The sequence below is a fragment of the Clinocottus analis genome, unplaced genomic scaffold (genome assembly GCF_023055335.1).
Source record: "Clinocottus analis isolate CAN_PGR_092001 unplaced genomic scaffold, fCliAna1.0.p SCAF_17, whole genome shotgun sequence".
Taxonomy (NCBI): Eukaryota; Metazoa; Chordata; class Actinopteri; order Perciformes; family Cottidae; genus Clinocottus; species Clinocottus analis.
In genome coordinates, this window is record NW_027175898.1 from 16,395,235 (window position 1) to 16,415,514 (window position 20,280).

The 20,280-nt window shown below is 48.5% G+C and overlaps 1 protein-coding gene across 2 annotated transcripts; it reads right to left on the reverse strand.

Moving 5' to 3' along the window:
- Positions 1-608: 608 nt before the first annotated feature.
- Positions 609-20,182, reverse strand: atr (ATR serine/threonine kinase). 2 transcript variants are annotated; one of them, XM_068579840.1, is made up of 48 exons: positions 20,029-20,182; positions 19,784-19,875; positions 18,774-18,926; positions 17,781-18,679; positions 17,557-17,690; positions 17,224-17,388; positions 16,882-17,045; positions 16,522-16,674; positions 16,228-16,426; positions 15,829-16,088; positions 15,493-15,689; positions 15,137-15,237; positions 14,418-14,589; positions 14,163-14,318; positions 13,877-14,071; positions 13,501-13,596; positions 13,180-13,269; positions 12,959-13,054; positions 12,713-12,843; positions 12,062-12,205; positions 11,897-11,990; positions 11,608-11,733; positions 10,655-10,861; positions 9,711-9,824; positions 9,482-9,597; positions 9,260-9,380; positions 8,500-8,637; positions 8,248-8,419; positions 7,474-7,640; positions 7,119-7,283; positions 6,945-7,036; positions 6,637-6,728; positions 6,374-6,551; positions 6,102-6,287; positions 5,570-5,729; positions 5,195-5,374; positions 4,846-4,988; positions 4,630-4,727; positions 3,878-4,107; positions 3,561-3,695; positions 3,211-3,411; positions 2,950-3,093; positions 2,280-2,430; positions 2,037-2,193; positions 1,777-1,930; positions 1,368-1,519; positions 1,057-1,162; positions 609-965 (listed from the first exon to the last, which is right to left on the reverse strand). In XM_068579840.1, the coding sequence occupies exons 1-48, from the start codon at positions 20,079-20,081 to the stop codon at positions 792-794; spliced, it is 7,803 nt and encodes a 2,600-aa protein (XP_068435941.1). In that variant the 5' UTR covers positions 20,082-20,182; the 3' UTR covers positions 609-791. The 2 variants fall into 2 exon arrangements, with proteins under 2 accessions (XP_068435941.1, XP_068435939.1); XM_068579838.1 differs by having other exon boundaries at positions 17,548-17,690.
- Between the last annotated feature and the right edge of the window lie 98 nt (positions 20,183-20,280).

The following is a 20,280-nucleotide window of genomic DNA, read 5'->3' on the forward strand; positions in this document are numbered from 1 at the left end:
AAGCATAATCTCTACACGCTGACGCCACTCAACGATTTAAAATGTACAAAAAAAGAAACATGCAATTCATCTGCAAAATGCAACTTGTTTTTCCTCCAGAAAGCAGCTCCAAATATGATCTTGCCATAATGTAAAAAGACAAAAAGTCACTTGTTGGTATTCCTTAAAAATAGTCCATATCCACCAGCGCCGGTTTGGAAAGCTGCTCTTCATGTGAAACAACCGTTAAAGACTTCTATCCAAATGAAGTCTGAAAGTACAGCCAGGCGTTGACGAAAATGAGGAAAATAATGACAAAATATACAGTGACATGTTGAATGTCTGAACTCATGACTGGACAACAAAACGCTTGCTCACTTAAAGAAATTCCACTTCATTTACTTCGCCGACTACCATCCTCAACCGTCTCCTGCAGCTCCTTTGGGCTTTCAAGTGCAAACCATTTGCTCTAATTGGTGATCCTCTCAGCTGACGAGACCACTGGGCATGTGCAAGAGGAAAGAAACACACAAACACAGAGGGGATTACAACAATCTGACTGCTAAAGAGTCTCAGGAGGGTTAAGAGATTAGAAGACACACTACTTACACACACATTCACCTACAAAGTCACATCTGCAAACACGTCTTTTTATTACAAGAGGATAATGTACAGCAATGTCACAAATATCTTTTGTTTCCAGAAAACAGGAAACTTAATGATAGAAGGGCGAGAACGAAAAATACAACAATCAGGAATGTCTTTGTGTCGTTATTACAAACTGTATGTGTTTAAGCATTTGAGTGTGTGTGTTACAGGTAGGGCCCCCAGCCCAGATACATCTGACAGAGCAGTTTGTCGTCCGTGGCTTCCTGTATGAGGTAGTGGACGTGTCCCTCGATGGACAGCGGCAGACCCAGCACTTTGTTCCTGCTTTTTATGACTCCCTGCAGGCGCTGGTCGATGTCGCACACGTGGGTTTTCGCCTGCAAGAGAAAGAACAGAGACATTTACGGGTTTGTTTATTCGAAGCAAAGCAAAAAAAACCATGTCCAAAAAACGCACACACACACACACCTTTTCATTCACGATCTCTCCTGTCTCGTTGGCCTGAGCTTTCGAAAGTCCTTTGGCTTGTTTGCTCCACTCCACCAGCGGGTCATGAAGGAAGGTCTTAAGAACACTTCAGAGGGAACATTACAAACTCAAATGTAACTTTGATATCATACAAACATACATACATTCCATTTAAAGAGTCTAGGATATAAGAAATCAATTGATTGGCCTGTATTTAGGCTCCCTGCTTGGTACAAAAACATTATTTCTGTCCTCCATTGAGAGTTTTTTAACGTATATTTGATCATCATGAAGTATTAAAGTGTGTGTGCCTCATGAGCGGTTCCCTCTGGTCTCGTATTAGTCTCAGGGTGACCTCACAGGCCTGTCTGAAGAGGCCCTCGGTGCCCATAGGCCCCATGGCGTGGACCATGTTCTGGGTCAGCCGGAAGGGAACCACCTCGGGAACGTCAAACGTCTCCCCCTAGTGGAGCGGGAGAGAAGGGCAACGGACAAAAAGATTTATTGAAAACAATATGTAGTCGGGTTACAAGCCGCTCCCATCTTTGATAGGTGTCCCCGCTAGCTTCCCGCTGCTGCAGCAGCAGCTAGCGGGGAGCTAGCAGCAGCGCTAGCTTGCTACATCGGGGACATCAACCGAAGGTAGAGGAGCGGCTTGTAACCCGACTTTTACGTTATTCCTTTTAAATGATAATTACAATTTGAGACAAAAAAACAAACCTTGTTGAAGAGGCAGTTGAAGTCCACGTGGACACACTCCCCAGTGAAGGAGTCAAAGAGGATGTTTTCTCCGTGGCGGTCTCCCAGACCCAGGATGTAGCCCACCATGGACATCACGGCGGTGGAGCGGCAGTACGCAGAGCGACTGCTGTACCTGTGAACACAGAGGATGAAGACAAACAATCTAATCCCTGAATTTAACTTGCATGTTGTGTTTGTTAGGACATGTCGAGGGACTACAGATGCAGGTCAGGTCGTACCATGACGTGGGGTCGGGGAAGGTCCGGAGGAACCACTCGTGGAACACGGGGATGTGCCGAACACAAAGCACCTCCTTGTGGATCCGCAGCTTCTCCTCGAAGGGGGCCGTCTTCGGGAGGATCAGCTTCCTGAGCTCTTTACCCGACAAGTAGATCCCTAGAGCGCACGTATAAACGAATGAAACGTTTACGATGAAGCCGACGGTTTGTTTTTCATCTCCACTTTTTAGGTTTTCAGTGTACCTCTCTCTTTATACAGCTTGGTGAGAATGTGTCGCAGTCCGGCGGTGTTGTTGACCCATTCGATGATGCCGCACTCCTCGTTGAGAGGAATCACAGCGTAGGTACGGATGTGCAGCTCCCTGCGCCTCGACTCGGCATCTTTACGGAGGCACTACACACACACACACACACACACACGCTATAAATGTTGTGGTCACACAATTTATATGCATGTAGTAGACTTAACACAGAGATATTGATTGACTTTTTGTTTTTTGGAGAGCAATTTTTTTTTTTGGAGAGCAAATTTTTTTTGGAGAGCAATTTTTTTTTTGAGAGCAAATTTTTTTTTTGGAGAGAAATTTTTTTTGCGAGAGAAAATTTTTTTTTGGAGAGCATTTTTTTTTGGTCGAAAAAAAAAATTGCTCTCAAAAAAAAAATTGCTCTCCAAAAAAAAATTTGCTCTCAAAAAAAAAATTGGAGACAAATTTTTTTTTGGGAGCAAATTTTTTTAGAGCAATTTTTTTTGTTTGAGAGCATTTTTCTTTTTTTGATGATTTTTTGGGGGGGAGAGAAAATATTTTTCAGTTAAGAGCAAAGATTTGGAGATAATTTACTTACAAAAAAGAAATTTGCTCAGGTAAAAAGACACAAATCTACCTTCATACTAGCTGTAGTTATAAATAAACACCTTGTTGATGAGACAGTTGAACTCCATGAGTCTGCAGTCCTTCCTCATGTCATCTTTAGGTTTACACATCATGGTGTAGCTCCGCCCATCTGAACCCTTCAGACTTATCTTCTTAGGCTTTTGTAGGGAGGCCAAGATCTCCACCTACACACACAGACAATAATGCTGTTTTATGACTCTCATTGGGCATCATCCTACTAAAACATTTATGACAACCATCCACATTCTCTCTTTTTTTAAAAATTCATTTTGTAAACTCACGCTGTCTTCGAAGCTGTCCAGGTAAGCCCAGTGGCCGGGGAAGGCGTCGTGCTGTGTGTTGGCCCCGCCAGTAGAAGGCAGCGTGGGGATGAGGACCGACTGCAGCGGGATCAGGATCTGGCTGAAGGTCGGCTCCTCCACCAGGCGCTTCAGCTGCTTGAAGTGAACGCTCATGCTGAGGGCGGTGCTGTTACCGTCCACCTGGAAGAAACAGTCACAGCAAGGTGTATCTGATTCTTTTACATGCTTTTTTCTTACATGTCACCCTTTTTTATTTGATATAATCTTATCTTGTCAACCAATGAAATGTGTTGTTGTGTGTGTGTGTGTCTGTGTGTGTGTGTGTGTACCGGCTTGTTGCAGAGCTCCAGCAGCTTGTCAGTCAACCGGTTTGCGTCTCCAATGAACTTCTCCAGAGATTGTTTGAGACTAATCGCCTTCTTGAGGATCTGATTGCAGCGGTTCATACGCATCGAGTAGGAAGACTGAAACACACAAACACACACACAGAAACAGACACACACGCAGGCACACGTACACACACACAGACAGGAGTGAATGTGAGGAAATATGTTTTTGGATCAGCATTTAGTAGATATGAGAGTCAATTCAGGTATTAAAACATCTGGTCAGTCAATCTCACACACACACACACACACACACACACCTTGGAGACGGCGGTCATTAGCCACATGGCCTGCTGGGGGTAGGCCAGGAAGACTTTTGCCACGATGGTCATGAGGACTTTGAAGACCTCGTCGCTGGAGTGGCAAACCCTGGAGATGAGCTGCGAGAAGGCGGTGAGGAACTGGTACGGCGCCAAGTTGACACAGTGCTCGGTCATCGCCGCGTTGATCTTCACCAGCTCCTGACGCAACTGTCTGTCCACTCGGCCCGCTGAGGCGGAGAGGGACGAACACCAACGTCACAAATAGTACCGCCATCACTCATGTCGGGTATATTTCACCCGATATAATGTATGAGATTAAAAAAAAGAAATGTTTGGGGGGGGGGCCCACCACCAATAAGACACACCTACTTCCAATAAGACACGCCTACCTTTAATAAGACACGCCTACCTCCAATAAGACACGCCTACCTTCAATAAGACACGCCTACCTTCAATAAGACACGCCTACCTTCAATAAGACACGCCTACCTTCAATAAGACACGCCTACCTTCAATAAGACACGCCTACCTTCAATAAGACACGCCTACCTTCAATAAGACACGCCTACCTTCAATAAGACACGCCTACCTTCAATAAGACACGCCCACCTTCAATAAGACACGCCCACCTTCAATAACATCAGTGAGCTGCATAAAGCTACACAAAGATCTATGCAACTCAGACAAAGCAACACAATGAAAATAACGTAACCACAATCACGTAAATGCGTTTTTGTTTTTACACCCACCTTTCTCACACTCACACACTCTGGCTCCAAAGTCCAGCCAGAGAGACAGCATGCGCGGCATGGCCTGGTAGATGTACTGGTTTCCAAACTGCAAGGCTCTGGGAGGGAGACGACCCATAAATAAAACACACGATAAAAGAAACCAATGAAGTCTGAGTGGTGGAGTAAAGACAGACCGGGAGGGCCGGGCATCAGCAGGAGGAAACGGCAACTCACTTTCCAAAATATGTGACGATGTACCGGATGACGTTCCCTTGTTTCTCCAGCTTGGCCTCCGTCACCATCGGCATCACTTTGTCGTAATACTTGGCGAGGTAGAAGTTGGCATCCTCCCACTCGGGCAGAAGGTTGGTCACGTCCTGAGAAACGCAGCAAAACACACTTTAAAGCGGTGCAGCAAACAACATTTTAGTGACTTCTTGCAATGCATTAGCTGGAATACCATTTTGTTGTGTACTATTTGCATTGTTGCCTTTGCACAGTCAAAAATGTATCTCATGCATACTAAAACTTGTACAAACCCACCTCCATTAAGACACGCCCACCTCCAATAAGACACGCCTACCTTGTACGCCTTCATGATGGCGTTGGACTCAAAGTTGGCCGTCTCCTCCATGAAGCGGCCCACCAGCAGCATGGCTCTGCTTTTGGTCTGCAGGCTGCGAGGGTCCGTCAGCGGCTGATCCTCGGGGAAACACTGGGCCACGCCCTTCTGCAGGACGATCAGGGCCTCGTGCACGTCGCCCTGAAGACACGCCGAGAAACAAAACAACTGAATTGTGAACGGGAAAGCACATTATGCTAGAAGCCGGTTAGCTTCTTGGCTTCATTATTCTAGTCTTAGCTTCATTATGCGAGAAGCTGGTTAGCTTCTTATCTTCGTTATGCTAGTCTTAGCTTCATTATGCTAGTCTTAGCTTCATTATGCTAGAAGCTATACCTTGGACCAAAGCCACTTGGCCTTCTCGGTGACGAGCTCGGCCAGGTGCGTGTTCTCCGCGTTCAGCAGCGCGTTGAAGGCCGTCTGGTGGTGTCCGGCCTTCCTGGCAACGCGGGCGCTTTGCAGCCAGCACTCGCCCACCAGCTCGCTGCTCACCGGCCTGCAGAGAGAACACACGGTCCCACTTGTGAACAGATTCATCCTCTCTGGTTTGCAGTCAGGCAGCAAGACGGTCATAATGGTGGCTCCTGGACAAGTTAGCGTAGCTGCGATGATAGCATTTGTTACACTTTAATCACTTTGGCCACTTTAATTACACTCATCTGGTGGAATATAAATGCATTTAAGTACTTTATGTACTTAGGAAACTGAAGGCTTTCTCTCTCTCTTCCCGCCTCTCTTCTGAAAGAGTTTGATTGACAGATGGTTCGTCCAATCAGCTGCGCTATATTGTTTCTGCTCGTTCCAAAACAGTTTCCAACGTCAGATAAATACCGTGAAGCTGCTAACACAAACGCGTGTGTGTCCTTACTGCGGTTCCAGGCTGAGCAGGGCGCGCCGGAGCGCCAGGATCGGCTCCTTGGCCCTGAAGGAATTCTGGGTCATCTCCAGCCGATCCGACCAATGAGGAGGCAGACGGCTGAGGCCGGGGGCGGAGCTTCCTCTCTGGTTCTGCAGGTCAGTAAAACTGTGCTCCAGCTCGCTGAGCATGTGGAGTCTAACAGACACATTTTGGATTCACAAATTATTGATATTAAAATAATAATAGCATGCAAAACGTAGCATCGACACACACACACGCACCTGACAATGTACTCGTATCCTCTCTGGTAGGTGCCGCACTCGTAACTGGCTGCAGACAGAGGGACGACCTGTTCCTTCCTCACCACCTTCAGCTTCTCGTAGAACGTCTCGGCGTCCTGCTTCTTCGCCGACAGCAGCAGCTGGCCGAGCCGCACGCCCCAGGTGTTGGACTGGCGGTCTGGAGACACGATGGATCAAAACTTAGTCTCTAGATATCTCACTTTCAGCTCATTATGTCGCAGCTTTCATGCACGCTGCAGTACCTGAACTCAAGTAATCCTCCAGCAGGTCCCATTTCCCGAGCTTCCAGGCCGCCTCCACTCTGTAGGTGTTCAGCTCCGACTTCCACTGGTGCCTGGATGTGTGCACACACGGGCAAGATCATTGGATCTGAACTGACGTGCATGTTATCAAAGTGTAAAATACAACAGTCCTTTTAGCTAGGAAACCGTCCAGACCGTCTCCACCGACAGTTAAAGTAGATTTAAGTTGAATTAAAAAGAAACGTCAGTGAGTATAGGATGAGATATAATGTACAATATGAGTGTGTGTGTGTGTGTGTGTGTCTCACTTGCTGGCCAGGACTCCATTGACCTGAGTGATGACGGTGGACAGCTGTCCCAGGCCGAGCATCGAGGTCATGACCCCGTGGTAGTGACCGATCTGCACGCAGAGGGACGATGATGAAATATGGAAAGAATCACAGAAAGATGCAACTTGTGTGTGTGTGTGTGTGTGTGTGTACCTGGTCCGACTCCAGCTGTATGGCCCGGTCGTAGCAGGCGGTGGCGTCTCGGAGCAGGCCGATGCTCTCGTGCTCCAGGATCTGCTCTCGGAGCGACGGCTCCTCCCTCCTCAGGGCGTTGACGCCCCTCACGCCGTCGGGCTCGTGCATGGCGGCGTACAGAGTCTGCAGCAGACGTCAAGAGCTCGTGCAGCTCATTACTTTAGTTCTCTACACCCAGAACCATAAAATATAGACGTGCACTGTTGCACCCGATGAGGTCATGTCGGTCTTAAACACACGAAGGAGACGACGGTAACTCAGAGTAATGGGCTCATAAAATGTATTTTTCCCCCCTGAAGCTTTAAAAACTGACCTGCAGGAAGGTGAGGTGGTCCTGGATGTCCTCTTTGCTTTCTAAGATGTACGCTTCAAAGTGCATGAGGGCGCGAGTGTACGCTTTGGAGCGCAGAGACGCCTTGGCCAGGACGTCCTGCGGGATGCCCTTGAGGAAGTTCACCACGCGCTGGTAGTCGCCGCTCTCTGCAGGAAAAATGATAATCGACAAGGACGCGTAAATATTTAAAAACTACCTTTTCCTGTAAAAAAAATTATGAAAACCTAGACACCAGAGATTTTGTGCATTGAATTGAAATGCACAAATTTGTGTATTTATCATGTTTTACGATCGCTTTGAAAGCTGTAAATCTCTGAGGCGTTAAAACATTAAAACATGCATTTGTAACATTCTCCTCAGCGACCAGTCCCATGCCAAAAATGTAAAAAGCAGAGGACACTTACATTTAAATATTCATTTTCATAACTTTTAACCAAATTTTCATGACTATTAACCAAATTTCTATGACTTTTAACCAAATTTCCATTATTTTTCACGACTTTAATCCAAATGTTCATGAGCAAACATTGTGTGAAATGCGTGTGTAAACAGTAAAAAGTGATAAAATGTAGTATTTAAACTAACAATGAGGATTCAAAGCATACAGTAAACCTTAAATGACTCAAATGAATGAGAGACAATAGTTTGATTAACAGAATAAACATGTATATAGATGCCTGTATGGATGCTGCTCTAAGGACTAAATATTCCTGTATTCTGCGTTTCCAGCGGATGGAAGCGTCAGTCGCTCACCGTTGTGTTTGGGTGTGGCGTACAGGAAGTGGCGGCTGCACTGCGTGAGGTGAGACAGCATGCTGAACACGGTCTGCGTGCTGAGCTGCGATAGGCTGGAGGCCGTCGCCTGGCCGGGCCCGCCGCCGCGCCCGTCCTCCGCCGTCAGCACGGCCAGCATCTCCTCCGTCACCTGCAGGGAGGAGGCGCCGGATGAAAACGCCCAGACTTAAGACAAACCCCGACGGCTCGCGTCCAGAAGGTCCTGCTCACCGCCTGTTGCTCTGCAGGTGTGCAGCCCAGCAGCATGGACAGCAGGATGTGAGGCAGCAGGTAGATCGTCACCTTGTAGTCGTGTTTGATGATGAAACTGCAGCAGGTGAACACTCGGCCGGCCAGCTCGTGTCTCACCTGAGAAAAACACGTGAAAATGAGCTTGATGCAATTTATGCAATATATATATTTCATAAGTGTTACGAAAAATCTTTTGATCCTTTTTTTATATTTCAAAAGCGTTCTAAAAAACGTTGCGGAAAACTTTTTTTTCGGCTTTTTTTACATTTCAAAAGCGTTGCGAAAAATGTTTAAAAAAACGAAACAAAAGACTTTTTTGTGTAATATTTCAAAAGTGTTGCGAAAAGTCGGCGGAGTTGAAATGGGCTAATATTTCGGCCATTTCAACTCCGGCGAAAAAGCGTTGCGAAAAACTTTAAAAAAAAAATATATTTCAAAAGTGTTGCAAAAAACGTTAAAAAAATAAATAAAAGATTTCAACCTTTTTTTTGTAATTTTTCAAAAGTGTTGCGAAAAAATTTTTTTCTTTTTTTTAAAAAAATATTTCACGTGTTGCGAAAAACAAAAACAAAATTTAATAAAAAATTATTTTTTTTTTAAAAGTGTTGCAAAAACAATTTTGATTTTTTTTTATATTTCAAAAGCATCTGTGCATCCGTGTATCTGTGTATCTGTGTATCTGTGTATTTGTGTATCCGTGTATCTGTGTATCTGTGCATCCTTGTATCTGACAGCGGACCTTGCTGATGAGGTATCCCGCCCACGTGGCCGACCAATCAGAGAACTTGCTGCCTCTCTTGCTCAAGTACACCGGCTTCTTCAGTTTGGACCAGTTCACCTCCTTCTGGCTGCTCTTGTACCTGAAGACAGAGCGAGGACGGAGAATAAACACACGTCCACGTCGGGGATTTGATGTGCGAGTGTGTGCTGCTCGCTTCTGTGTGCAGATGCACTTGAATACCTGCTGTTGAGGTGCGGCTCCAGTATTTCTTGAATCTGCTCTGGGAATCTCCGCCACAGTCGGCGCCCCGGCGAGTCGCTTCGACCTTCGCGACACTCGAAGATGGACAGCAGCTCCTGCACCGACACGAACGCACATCACAGGAAAAGATGTCAGCGACTGTGCAAAGCGGGAGCTTCAGAGGCTTTTAAAGTGCAGAGCGAGCGTTTCTCTGCACAGCGGCGAGCACCTGGATTGCGTAAGCGGCCGAGTCCTGAGCTCTCACGTCGTCGGCGTACGCCAGGAAGGTTCTGGTCAGTTCGGTCAGGAGGTCGTAGGCGAAGTTGGGATCATCGACTCCGCTCTGTTCACAGCAGGATACACAAACGTTTTACTTCAGGATGCTGGAAATACACTGCAGGCTTCATGCACATTGTGACCAACGGATTCACATGACTTTTAACCACATTTTCATGAATTAAAACCACATTTTCATGTCTTTTAACCGCATTTCCATGACTTTAAACCACATTTTCATCACTTTTAACCGCATTTCCATGACTTTAAACCACATTTTCATCACTTTTAACCACATTTCATGATTTTAAACCAAATTCCCATGTCTTTTAACCACATTTCCATGTCTTTAAACCACATTTCCATGTCTTTAAACCACATTTCCATGACGTTAAACCACATTTCCATCACTTTTAACCACATTTCCATGTCATTAAACCACATTTTTATAACTTTTAACCACATTTCCATGTCTTTTAACCACATTTCCATGTCTTTAAACCACATTTCCATGTCTTTAAACCACATTTCCATGACGTTAAACCACATTTCCATCACTTTTAACCACATTTCCATGTCATTAAACCACATTTTTATAACTTTTAACCACATTTCCATGTCTTTTAACCACATTCATGTCTTTTAACCACATTTCCATCACTTTTAACCACATTTCCGTATCTTTTAACCAAATGTCCATCACTTCAAACCACATTTTCATCACTTTTAACCAAATTTTTCATGTCTTTAAACCACATTTTCATTACTTTTAACCACATTTTTATGACTTTTAACCAAATTTCCATGACTTTTCCAGGTTTCCACGACCGTAAAAACCCTGATATTGCCTTATTTACAAGCTAGGTACTTGTAGGTGTTCATGTCGTGCGTCCTTACCACGAAGGTGTTGCGGTCGCCGTGGGTCTGAGTGTGCGACAGGTCCAGACGTCCGGGATCCACGGCCCCCATCTCCCCCAGACACTCCCCGCAGAGCAGCCGGGCCTCCGGGGACGAGTCCTGGCAGCCCTTCAGCAGCACCGACACCAGGCTGGAGATGACGGGCTCCACCGCTTCACTGGCGCAGACCTGCCGCAGCAGCCAGGCCTGCAGCCCGCGACGCAAAGACAGGTTTATGGACGTTACGGGAGGTTATGGGGAGTTTAAGGAAATGTCAGTGAAGGCGTTGCAGTTTTTTGAGATTTCAACTTTGGCGAAAATGCGTTGCAAATGTTTACTTTTTTAAGAAATATTTCAATTATATATTTTTTTTTTCCAAATGTTTTTGCCGGAGTTGTATCGGTGAATTTTTCACCCATTTCAACTCCGGCAGAAAAGGGTTGTGAAATTTTTTTCAAACATTTCAACTCCGGTAAAAACTTTTTTTTTTATATTTCAACTCTGGCAAAAAAAAGTGAAAAAGTGTTGAAATATTTCAACTCTGGCAAAAAAGCGTTGACATTTTTTTAGATTTCAAAATCATTGCAAAAACGCAATTTTTTTGCTGAGTTGAAATGAGCGAAAATTTCACTTTCACAACTCTGGCAAAACATTTGCTTGAAAAAAAAATAATTGCAAAAAGCATTGCAAAATTTTATAAACTTTTTTTTTTTTTTTAGATTTCAACACCGGGCGGGAAAAAAGGGAAAAAGCATTGAAATATTTCAACTCCAGCGAAAAAGCGTTTCAAATTTTTTAAAACTTTTTCCCCACCATATTTCAAGGAAAAAAAACACTTTTTTTCTACAACCATTCTCGTCTGCGCATTGGCTTCACCTGTCATCTACTCTCGTGAACAATTCCCAACTCTCTGGGTGTGAACGCAGCGTGGCGATGCGCGCGCCTCGGCCTACCTGCTTGCTGTGCATCATGTCCCGCAGGCTGGTGAGCGCGTGAATCCTGACGTCCACGTTCTCGTGCTGCACCGCCCTCATGGAGAGCTGCAGCGCCGCCGCCAGGTCGCTGCTGCTGGCCGTCAGCTGCAGGGAGGCAGGTCAGAGGATAGTGTTACCTTCAGCCCACGCTTATATATATATATATATATATATATATATATATATATATATATATATACACACACACATCTATATATATATATCCATCCATCTGAAGGCACTCCGTCCCCCTCTTGCCCGTTCTGACCTTCTTGTAGTTCTGCAGCACAGTGTGGATGTCTTTCAGCTCATGGCGGTCCGGCAGGAAGTAGATCTCATGAAGGTAGTCGTTGACCTCTTCCCTGTCGGGAAATGGACTGAATTAGACGTGGTCGTGTGTGTCTGTGTGTGTGTGTGTGTGTCTGTGTGTTACCTGTTGTCCAGGATCAGGAAGCGGATGATGGCGGCGGTTTCTTTGGGCAGCAGTGGGATCAGAGGCAGGAGGGCAACGATCACGTGACTCAGCAGGGGGCCCAGGTGCGCCGGCTCCACGCTCCTCACGAAGCAATCCCACGTCCTGCAGGAGGAAGAGGAGGAGGAGGAGGAGGAGGAGGAGGATGGAGGAGGAGGAAGGTGACGCACAGAATCAGGAGTTTGTGGCGCGAACGAGTCGACAAAGAGGGCTGAAGTTGTTTCACGTTACGCGATCAAACTGTTAGAAAACTGTTTTTTACCTTCTCGGGTGATAAGCCTGGCCGACTTTGAATTTTTCTTTTTACATTTCAAAAGCGTTGCGAAAAACGTTTAAAAAATATATATATATATTTAGAAAGTGTTGCAAAAAAAACGTTTTTCTTTCTTTTTTTATATTTCAACTCCGGCGAAAAAGTGTTGTGAAAAACTTTTTCTTTTTTTTTTAATATACATTTAAAACATGTTGCGAAAAACTTTTTTTTTTTCCGATATTTCCAAAGCGTTCAGAAAAAGCGTTGCAAAAAATTTGCAAACTAAATTTTAAATAACAGAAGCAGAAATCTACAGATTTGCAGTTTCTTCGTGAGTTGTGGGTGTTTTGTGTACTGACTGGCAGCAGAGCAGAGGGAAGTCGTCTCGGTATCGCAGACCCGTGCGGAGCGTCGTCATCATCTTCACCCTGACAGAGCTGATGTGTCTGGAGCCCATCAGTCGCATCAGAGCCATCACGCTCGTCAAAGCCTGCACACAAACACACACACACACACACACGAGCTGAGCTGCAGCTCCGTGGACTCTGACAGAGACAACACCTTCATGAATATAAAATGAGTCTTTGGGGTCGAGGATCACGCACCAGCTTCTTGCGGTCCTTCTCTCCGGCGCCGGAGCTGAGCAGCTGCATGTTGAAGAAGGCGAGGATCCCCAGCAGCTTCGGCTGCAGGTAGTCGGCCTGTCGCACGACGACAAGAAAAGACAAGCGAGGAAAGTGATTGAAGTGCATGAAAAGTTGTTTACAAAGAGATGCTTTGTGTGTCCGTCAGTGTGAAGCTGCAGCAGCTGAACTGGGACACGCACCATGCGCTCTGGAGCCGTGATGTCTCGAGGGCCCTGGTACGGGTCATCGGTGGAGGCAAAGGAGGCCAGGATGGCCAGACCGTTAAAAACCTGTACGGGACAACACACACAGACACACACAGACACACACACACACACACACACAGACACAGACACAGACACGAACAACAGGTTTAAACTACGGAAGTGAATTAATTACTGACAAGTGTGCATGAGAGAATATCTGCTGAACAAGCCTTGTGTGCGTGCGTGTGCATGTGTGTGTGTTGTGTGTGTCTGTTGTGCATGTGTGTGTGTGTGTGTGTGTGTGTGTGTGTGGACCTGCTGGTAGTGCTCTCCCAGCCGCAGCAGCAGCTCGTTGTGAAGACCCTGGAAGTCTTGTCTGAGCAGAGAGCCGAGCTCAATCTCTGTCTCGCTCTGAGAGGAAGACAAAGAAGAAGTCATCGAGTTGTTTACAAGAAAACAAACATTGATAAAACAAACAACATCAATTCAAATGTAAACTTTATTAAACATACTTTACTTCAAAACTGTTCCTTCAATATCAACTTGCAGGTGGACTCGAGTGCTTTGAATCCTACATTTACTAACATGTGTGTCAGGTTTCAACACAATAACAATAACAACAACAACAACAACATGGCCACAATGCACGACCCTGTGGCTTGCAGTACAGGTAGAGCGCTGTGTGTAACACCTGCAGGTAGTGGAACGCCCTCTCCAGCTCTTCTTTGGTGCAGGAGCAGACCAGGTGGCTGAAGATGTACTTGAAGTTGTTGATCAGGATCTCTCTCCTGTTGGCCTTCAGCTCATTGGCCAACGTACGGATGAGGGCGGAGCCAGTGGCGCTGGCTTTGGCTGCCAGGTAGGGCAGCAGCACCTGTAGCGTCCTCTGTTGAGCATCGGGGGACAAGACGCGTGCTCAGAAACATCCGTAACGATGCCGCCTGGACGCGCGACGCTGAAGTGCGCGTTCGACTCACGGTGAGGAAGCGGTGCAGGTCGGGGAAGTCGAAAGCGTGTGCGATCTGAGCCAGGATGTCCAGCGCCAGCTCTCTCTGATTGGCCGACTCGCTGCCCTGGTCCGGCGTGCTTCGCAGGGCCGACGCGTGGCGCGAATGCAGCGACTCCACCAGGAACTGAAACGCACAGAAGAAGACTGAGGATGTGCAGAAGATGTGGTTCCTCCACCCTCCAGGTTTATGGGAGCGGCGTTCTACAAGGTGGGGTTTCTTTACCTGGCAGATGGGGTTCTTGTACTGGCTGAAGAGCGTCTGCAGCTTCAGCCGCTTGGCGGCGGCGAGCGCTCTGATCTGAGCGTACGCCGCCACGGAGACCGGAGACGAGCGCGACAGCAGACAGTGAAGCAGCCGCAGGAGAGAGAAGGACACCAAGCTGCCATGAGACGCCCTGGAGGAGGGAGAGGAGGAGGAGGAGGAGGGAGAGGAGGAGGAGGGAGAGGGAGAGGAAGAGGGAGAAGAGGAGGAGGAAGAGGAGGGAGAGGAGGAGGAGGAGGGAGAGGAGGAAGAGGAGGAGGGAGAGGAGGACACAGGGGAGGAGGGTGAAGAGGTAGATGAGCAGAGGGAGGAGGGAGAGAAAGACGGAGAGGAGGAGAAAGAAGAGGAGGGAGAGGAGGACGGAGAGGATGAGGGAGAGGAGGAGAAAGAAGAGGAGAAAGAGGAGGAGAAAGACGGAGAGGAGGAGAAAGAAGAGGAGGGAGAGGAGGACGGAGAGGATGAGGGAGAGGAGGAGAAAGAAGAGGAGAAAGAGGAGGAGAAAGAAGAGGAGGAAGACAGTGAGACAGTAAACATGCTGCAGAAGAAATATACTTAAAGATAATAAAATGATTTATAATCATTAACTTTCCGGGTGCTGCTGTGAGCCTCTCTCTCCCTCTCCCCCCCCCCCCCCCCCCCCACACCTCCTCCTCACCTCCTTCCCTCTCCCTCCCTCGTACCTGCCGATCTCTCCGGTGGTGAGAATCAAAGTGTTGCGCAGGTCGTCGTCTCTGTTGAGTTTAGCCACGTTGAACGCCTCTTTGAGCCGAGTGACCAGGAGCTGAGAGACACACACACACACACACACACACACACACACACACACACACACACACACACACACACACACACACACACAGGGTCGGTTTTAAACTGTATGTGTCAAGTAAAAAAATGTACTTTTTCACTTAACTACAGGACCTTTAAGGCAGAAAATTAAACATTAATATATAAATAAAATATTTTGTGCTCTTTAGTCTCACAGTCATGCGTTCATAATGAAAACATGGCTGTATCTCCCTCTGCAGTCGCTCACCTCGCTCAGGGAGCCCTGCTCGGCGTTCCTGGACGTCTCCGTCAGCAGGAAGCGCACCGATTGGCCGAAGCGCGTTCGGACCGCCGGGTCCGAGTCCTCCATCAGACCAATGAGAGCGCAGAGGACGGCCTGGGAGTCGCCGTCTCCTCCGACCAGGTTGACGTGCTGGCAGAGGTGAGGCAGCGCTTCCAGGAAAGCTGATAGAGCCAACACACACACACACACACACACACACACACACACATCAATGGATTGAACCTATAATCAATGAGGAGTCTTTCAGGCTTCCTGTACGTTTTAAAAGCTCATTATTAAAAGAAAAAGAGCACTAAACACCTTGCTTTACAGCGCTTGGGGCTTGCTGTCTGAGCAGCGGCAGGAAGGGTCGGACGAAAGCCGCCCCGAGGGACGGACGAGTATTCCCAGAATGCTCCGCTGCGAGGCCGAGTCGGCGGCAGAGCATCTCGGGGAGGCGGGCGGACTCTGTGCCGGCGTCGTCGCTGAGCTCGGAGAGCTCTGATTGGATGCAGCTCAGCTGGCCGATTATCCCGGCGAGCTCCTCCTTCACCTGCGGCGAGCCGTCCTCCATCATGGGGCTGCGAATGGTCACAGTACGATATCCTCAACACCTCAAACAGGCTGAAAAATCACTAAAGAGTGACACTCGAGCAAGTTGCAAGGCTCGTAATTGTGCGATATGTGTGTGCATATATATATATATTATATATATATTACAGCAGAGAAGTGCCGATGAGGTGCCGGTGCGAGTTCCCGAGGTGGTGAAGAAGAAGAGGGAAGGCCTTGACGGACGCTGCCCTCACCGCCTCGTCGGGACTCAGCAGCGTCTTGGAAAACACGAACAGCCGCCACGCCTCACACACACCGCGGCGCAGGAGGGCCAGCAGGGACACACACTCCGCCCGGATCTCAGACGCTGGAAAACAAAAACACACACACACACACACTGAGCGGCTGACTTCGGATGCGGCGGCGGGCGACAGGCGGCGGCCGACGTTCGGCGACACTCACAGTAGCAGAAGCTGAGTCTGTTCGCCAGGACCGGCGTCCAGGACGGGAATCCTGAACTCTTGTAGGCCGAGACGGACTTGTTCTCACGCACCCAGGGGAGAGACAGCAGGGCGCACACTCGCCGCTGAAACCCGTCCTCGCCGTTGCTGTTCACTACGCACACACAAACACACACTCAGGGAGGAACACAGTACTGTATTGTATTGATTTCTGCCATGTACTTTATTTTCTTTCCTTTTTACCTTCGTTGGTGGGTGTAAAAAGTAGATAAATAACACAGCAAATATGTAAAGAGCATGCAAACAGGATGTATCATAAGTGCTTTTGTATGTGTGTGTGTGTGTGTGTGCATATCCTTACTCGTCAGATAGATAATAGAGTCCAGGACCCTTAAAGTCGTCCGGACCGCAGAGTGGAAGTAGCTCTGGTTCAAGTCGGGTAGAGGACCTCCGTCTAACACCGTCTGACAGCTCTGCAGCGCCCGGCCCAGAGTCTCAGCGGGCACCCAGAGGAGAGGAGCAGGACTGCCGAGGAACAAAAGGAAGAGACGCGATGAGCTCAGTGGGAGAAGAAATGTCGCGAAACTGCAGCGTGACGTATTCTTCTCGTTGTTTAATTAGACCAAACCAAACCTAAGAAACACTGGACAGTTAGCATTTGAGTTGTACGCAGCAGTGAGCGTTGTGAGCGTCTTTGCGCTACCTGGTCGGAGAGCAGCAGAGGGCCGCCAGGTGGAGGATGAGGGCCACGCCCTCCAGGGCAGCCTGTTTGGTTTCGGGGCCGTCGGAGTTCAGGAAGGTCAGCAGCTCCTCCAGGCGAGCGTTCACCACGGCCCAGACCTCGCTGCCGACACGCATGTCCACCTCGCTGCAGACGCAGACACGCACCGTTATCACGTAAAAGTCTCTACTGACACGATCAAAGAAATGTATTAAAGAAAAAAAACAAGCGATAACAGTCACAGTACATCGTGTACACCACTAAACCTGACCTGCTTACACATCTGTAAATGTTTATGAAACTTACGCCACTGACGTTTTCGTTGTTTTGCAGACTGACTTGGTGGCAGACTTGCAGGGTTTCTTGGCGGCCGTCTCTCCGTCCCCTGACTTCTGCACCACCGCGGCGGCCTCGGCCTTCAGCGCGGCTCGGAGGAACCCCTCCGCGCACTGTGGAGCGGCGCAGATATGTCAGAGAAAAGATACGACACGGGGTTTATAACAGCGACAGAGAAGAAAAGAAAGACAAGAGACTCTCACTTCGGCCTGAGCGTCCGTCCCGATGGTGCGCGCCAGCGTCCTGCAGACCTCCGTGACTCGCCGCCGTCTCAACAACGCGGCGCTTTCGTAAACGACGGCGGCGGACAGCAAGAAGCCGAACAGCAAGCAGAGGGACCCGGCGACCTCTGACCCCAGTTTGACGCCGGAGCCCCCGAGAGCACAGACGCACTCGAACATCTGCGAGAGGTAGATGGGCTCAAAGTGCGAGCGGCGGACGCCGGGTGACTGAAACACGCAGCGAGTCAGGTGCAGCAGCTCTCCTTCGTACGGTTGATTCTCATCCAGGTCGGCGTCGGCGTGCGTCTCCAACAGCTGCAGGTAGGCGGTGAAGAACTCGTACCCCCGCACCTCGGGAAACCCTCCCAGCTCCACGAGGCGACTTAGCATCACCATGGCGCTCTTCCTCAACCTGCCGTTGCCGTTGGCCAGGAAGGAGCAGGCCGTCTCCCAGGCCACGCCCACGTCGCGGCGGGACACGACCCCCCGCAGCACGTCCGTCGCGACGCCGACCGCCACGGCGCTCAGCGACTCCAGGGCGGCCGGGGAGGAGAGCACCAGAGGAGAGGCGGTGAGGTACGGGGAGGCGCGACCGGGAGAGACGCCGAAGCGCTCGAGGGTCGCGGGCCATCGGCTCGGCTCGCGAGCGTCTGGAGCGCGGCCGCCACCCGCCAGCGTGGAAATATGAGCGCACAGGAGGTTGCTGAGGTCCCGCGCCAAAACAATGAGCTCCCGGGTGAGGCAGCTGAAGATGAACGGCGCCCTGGCCCTCAGGGTGTGAAGTAGAGAGCACAGCACGGCGGAGACCCGCCCGTGGATGACGTCGCAGTCCGGAGCCGCCGCCACGCGCAGCAAACGAACCGCCACCCACATACTGAAGTCTGAAGGGAGGAAAGAAGAGACGACATGATAATCCAGATGGCGACTGGACATTTTTGGGGTCGGTATTGCAGCCGTTTGAAGGGCGGCTCATACCGGTGCAGCTCTGCGTGGCGTCCGGGTACTCGGCCGGCTGGCAGGCCGGGTTGGCGAACATCAGAGACGAGGATTTGATGATATGCTGCACGAAGTCCAGCAGCATCACACAGGCCGGCTCCGAACTGGACTTCTTATTCAGCCCGAGAGCAACTGGAAGAACACAGACTTCATTACGCGACTGGTTCACTGATTGGTTACAAGCTCAATCTAAAACGTCCCAATACGATGAAAGCGTTAGAAGAGGCCGAAGCACATATTGATGCTACATAATATTACCTTTTTTTGCATAGTTTTAACCTTCAGTCCTAATCTAATTACGCCGAGAAGCCAGAAGCACCTTAATTGAACTGCACAACCTGCAGCTAGAGGTCAGAACTGGACATTACTTCACGTGCCAAAAAGGTTGTAAACCATTAACAATCAGGTCGTTCAATATAAACACATTCTGTGCAGCGGTGGATTTTATAAACTCACATAACTTGATTTTAAATGCTCGTCAAAAGGTTCGGGGACCTAAAACTGACATGCAAAGTGGCCAGAAAAAGATAAAAGTAGTCAGATTGTTACAGTTTCTCTCAATGCCAAATATGGAGGAACTTCTGAGGAGAGCACAGGGCAAAAACAACAACAAACAAACAAACAGCCCTGGTTGGTCAGGATAAGGACACAAAACAGCTATTATGACAAACAAAATACTACTACTTTTTCATACAACTGAGCTATAAACTAATTCTGACAGAAAGACCTGACATAAATATAGTAGTATTACTACTAGTAAAACTAGCAGGAGGAAAAGTACTTTAAAAAGCACATTATGGGAACAACAGTAAGTTTGTTAGTCAGCTAAAACCTTAAATATGTAAATGATAATAGAACAAGCCAGATTTAAATAAACGTCTGCCAGTTTCCACTAAAAACTGAAGCCATAGCTCCAACACCACTTGCAGGGCACCGTCAGGTGTTTCTGTTATTGTGTCCACCTCCTGCACGCGCTCCTGCAGACTCACCTGCGTCCACGTCCGTCAGTATCCGGTCGATGAACTGACACAGGATCTGTCGAGGCTTCTGCACCGACTGGTCGTACTCAGCCGCGTCGGCGCTGCACACACCGACACGGGGAGACATGACACGGTGAAGGTTGTTAACTTTTGAGGTTAAGTTAAGTAGCCGGTAGTTAAACAGAGGACTCGGTTAGTGGCACACGCCGGTAACAGCGTAAGCTAGCTAACTTTAGCCGCCGGTGGTGACTCACCTCGCCAGCTCCTGGAGAGCCGGGATCATGGCGGACATCTCCAGTCCTTCCATGTTTACGGTCCCTCGGCGTGTCGCCTCTTTAAAATGTGATATTAACGCTGTGAGGTAACGTTAACGTACTTTTACAACCAGCACGCTTTCTGGCGGCTCATGTCCCGTCCATCCTGTCAGGAGTTTCGAAAACTTCCGCTCCAAAATGACGTTGTTGTTTTGGTACGGCAGCCATCGAGGGTCAACACGTCGACGTTTA

What these genes read in the sequence shown, in the direction of transcription:
- atr (XM_068579838.1), bottom strand. Translation starts at nt 20,081, where the DNA reads ATGGAAGGACTGGAGATGTCCGCCATGATCCCGGCTCTCCAGGAGCTG. An exon ending in AGCAGGGCTCCCTGAGCGAG is followed by an intron (nt 15,238 to 15,492) that starts GTGAGCGACTGC and finishes TGTGTCTCTCAG; the next exon opens with CTCCTGGTCACTCGGCTCAA. An exon ending in GGAGGATTACTTGAGTTCAG is followed by an intron (nt 6,552 to 6,636) that starts GTACTGCAGCGT and finishes TCGTGTCTCCAG; the next exon opens with ACCGCCAGTCCAACACCTGG.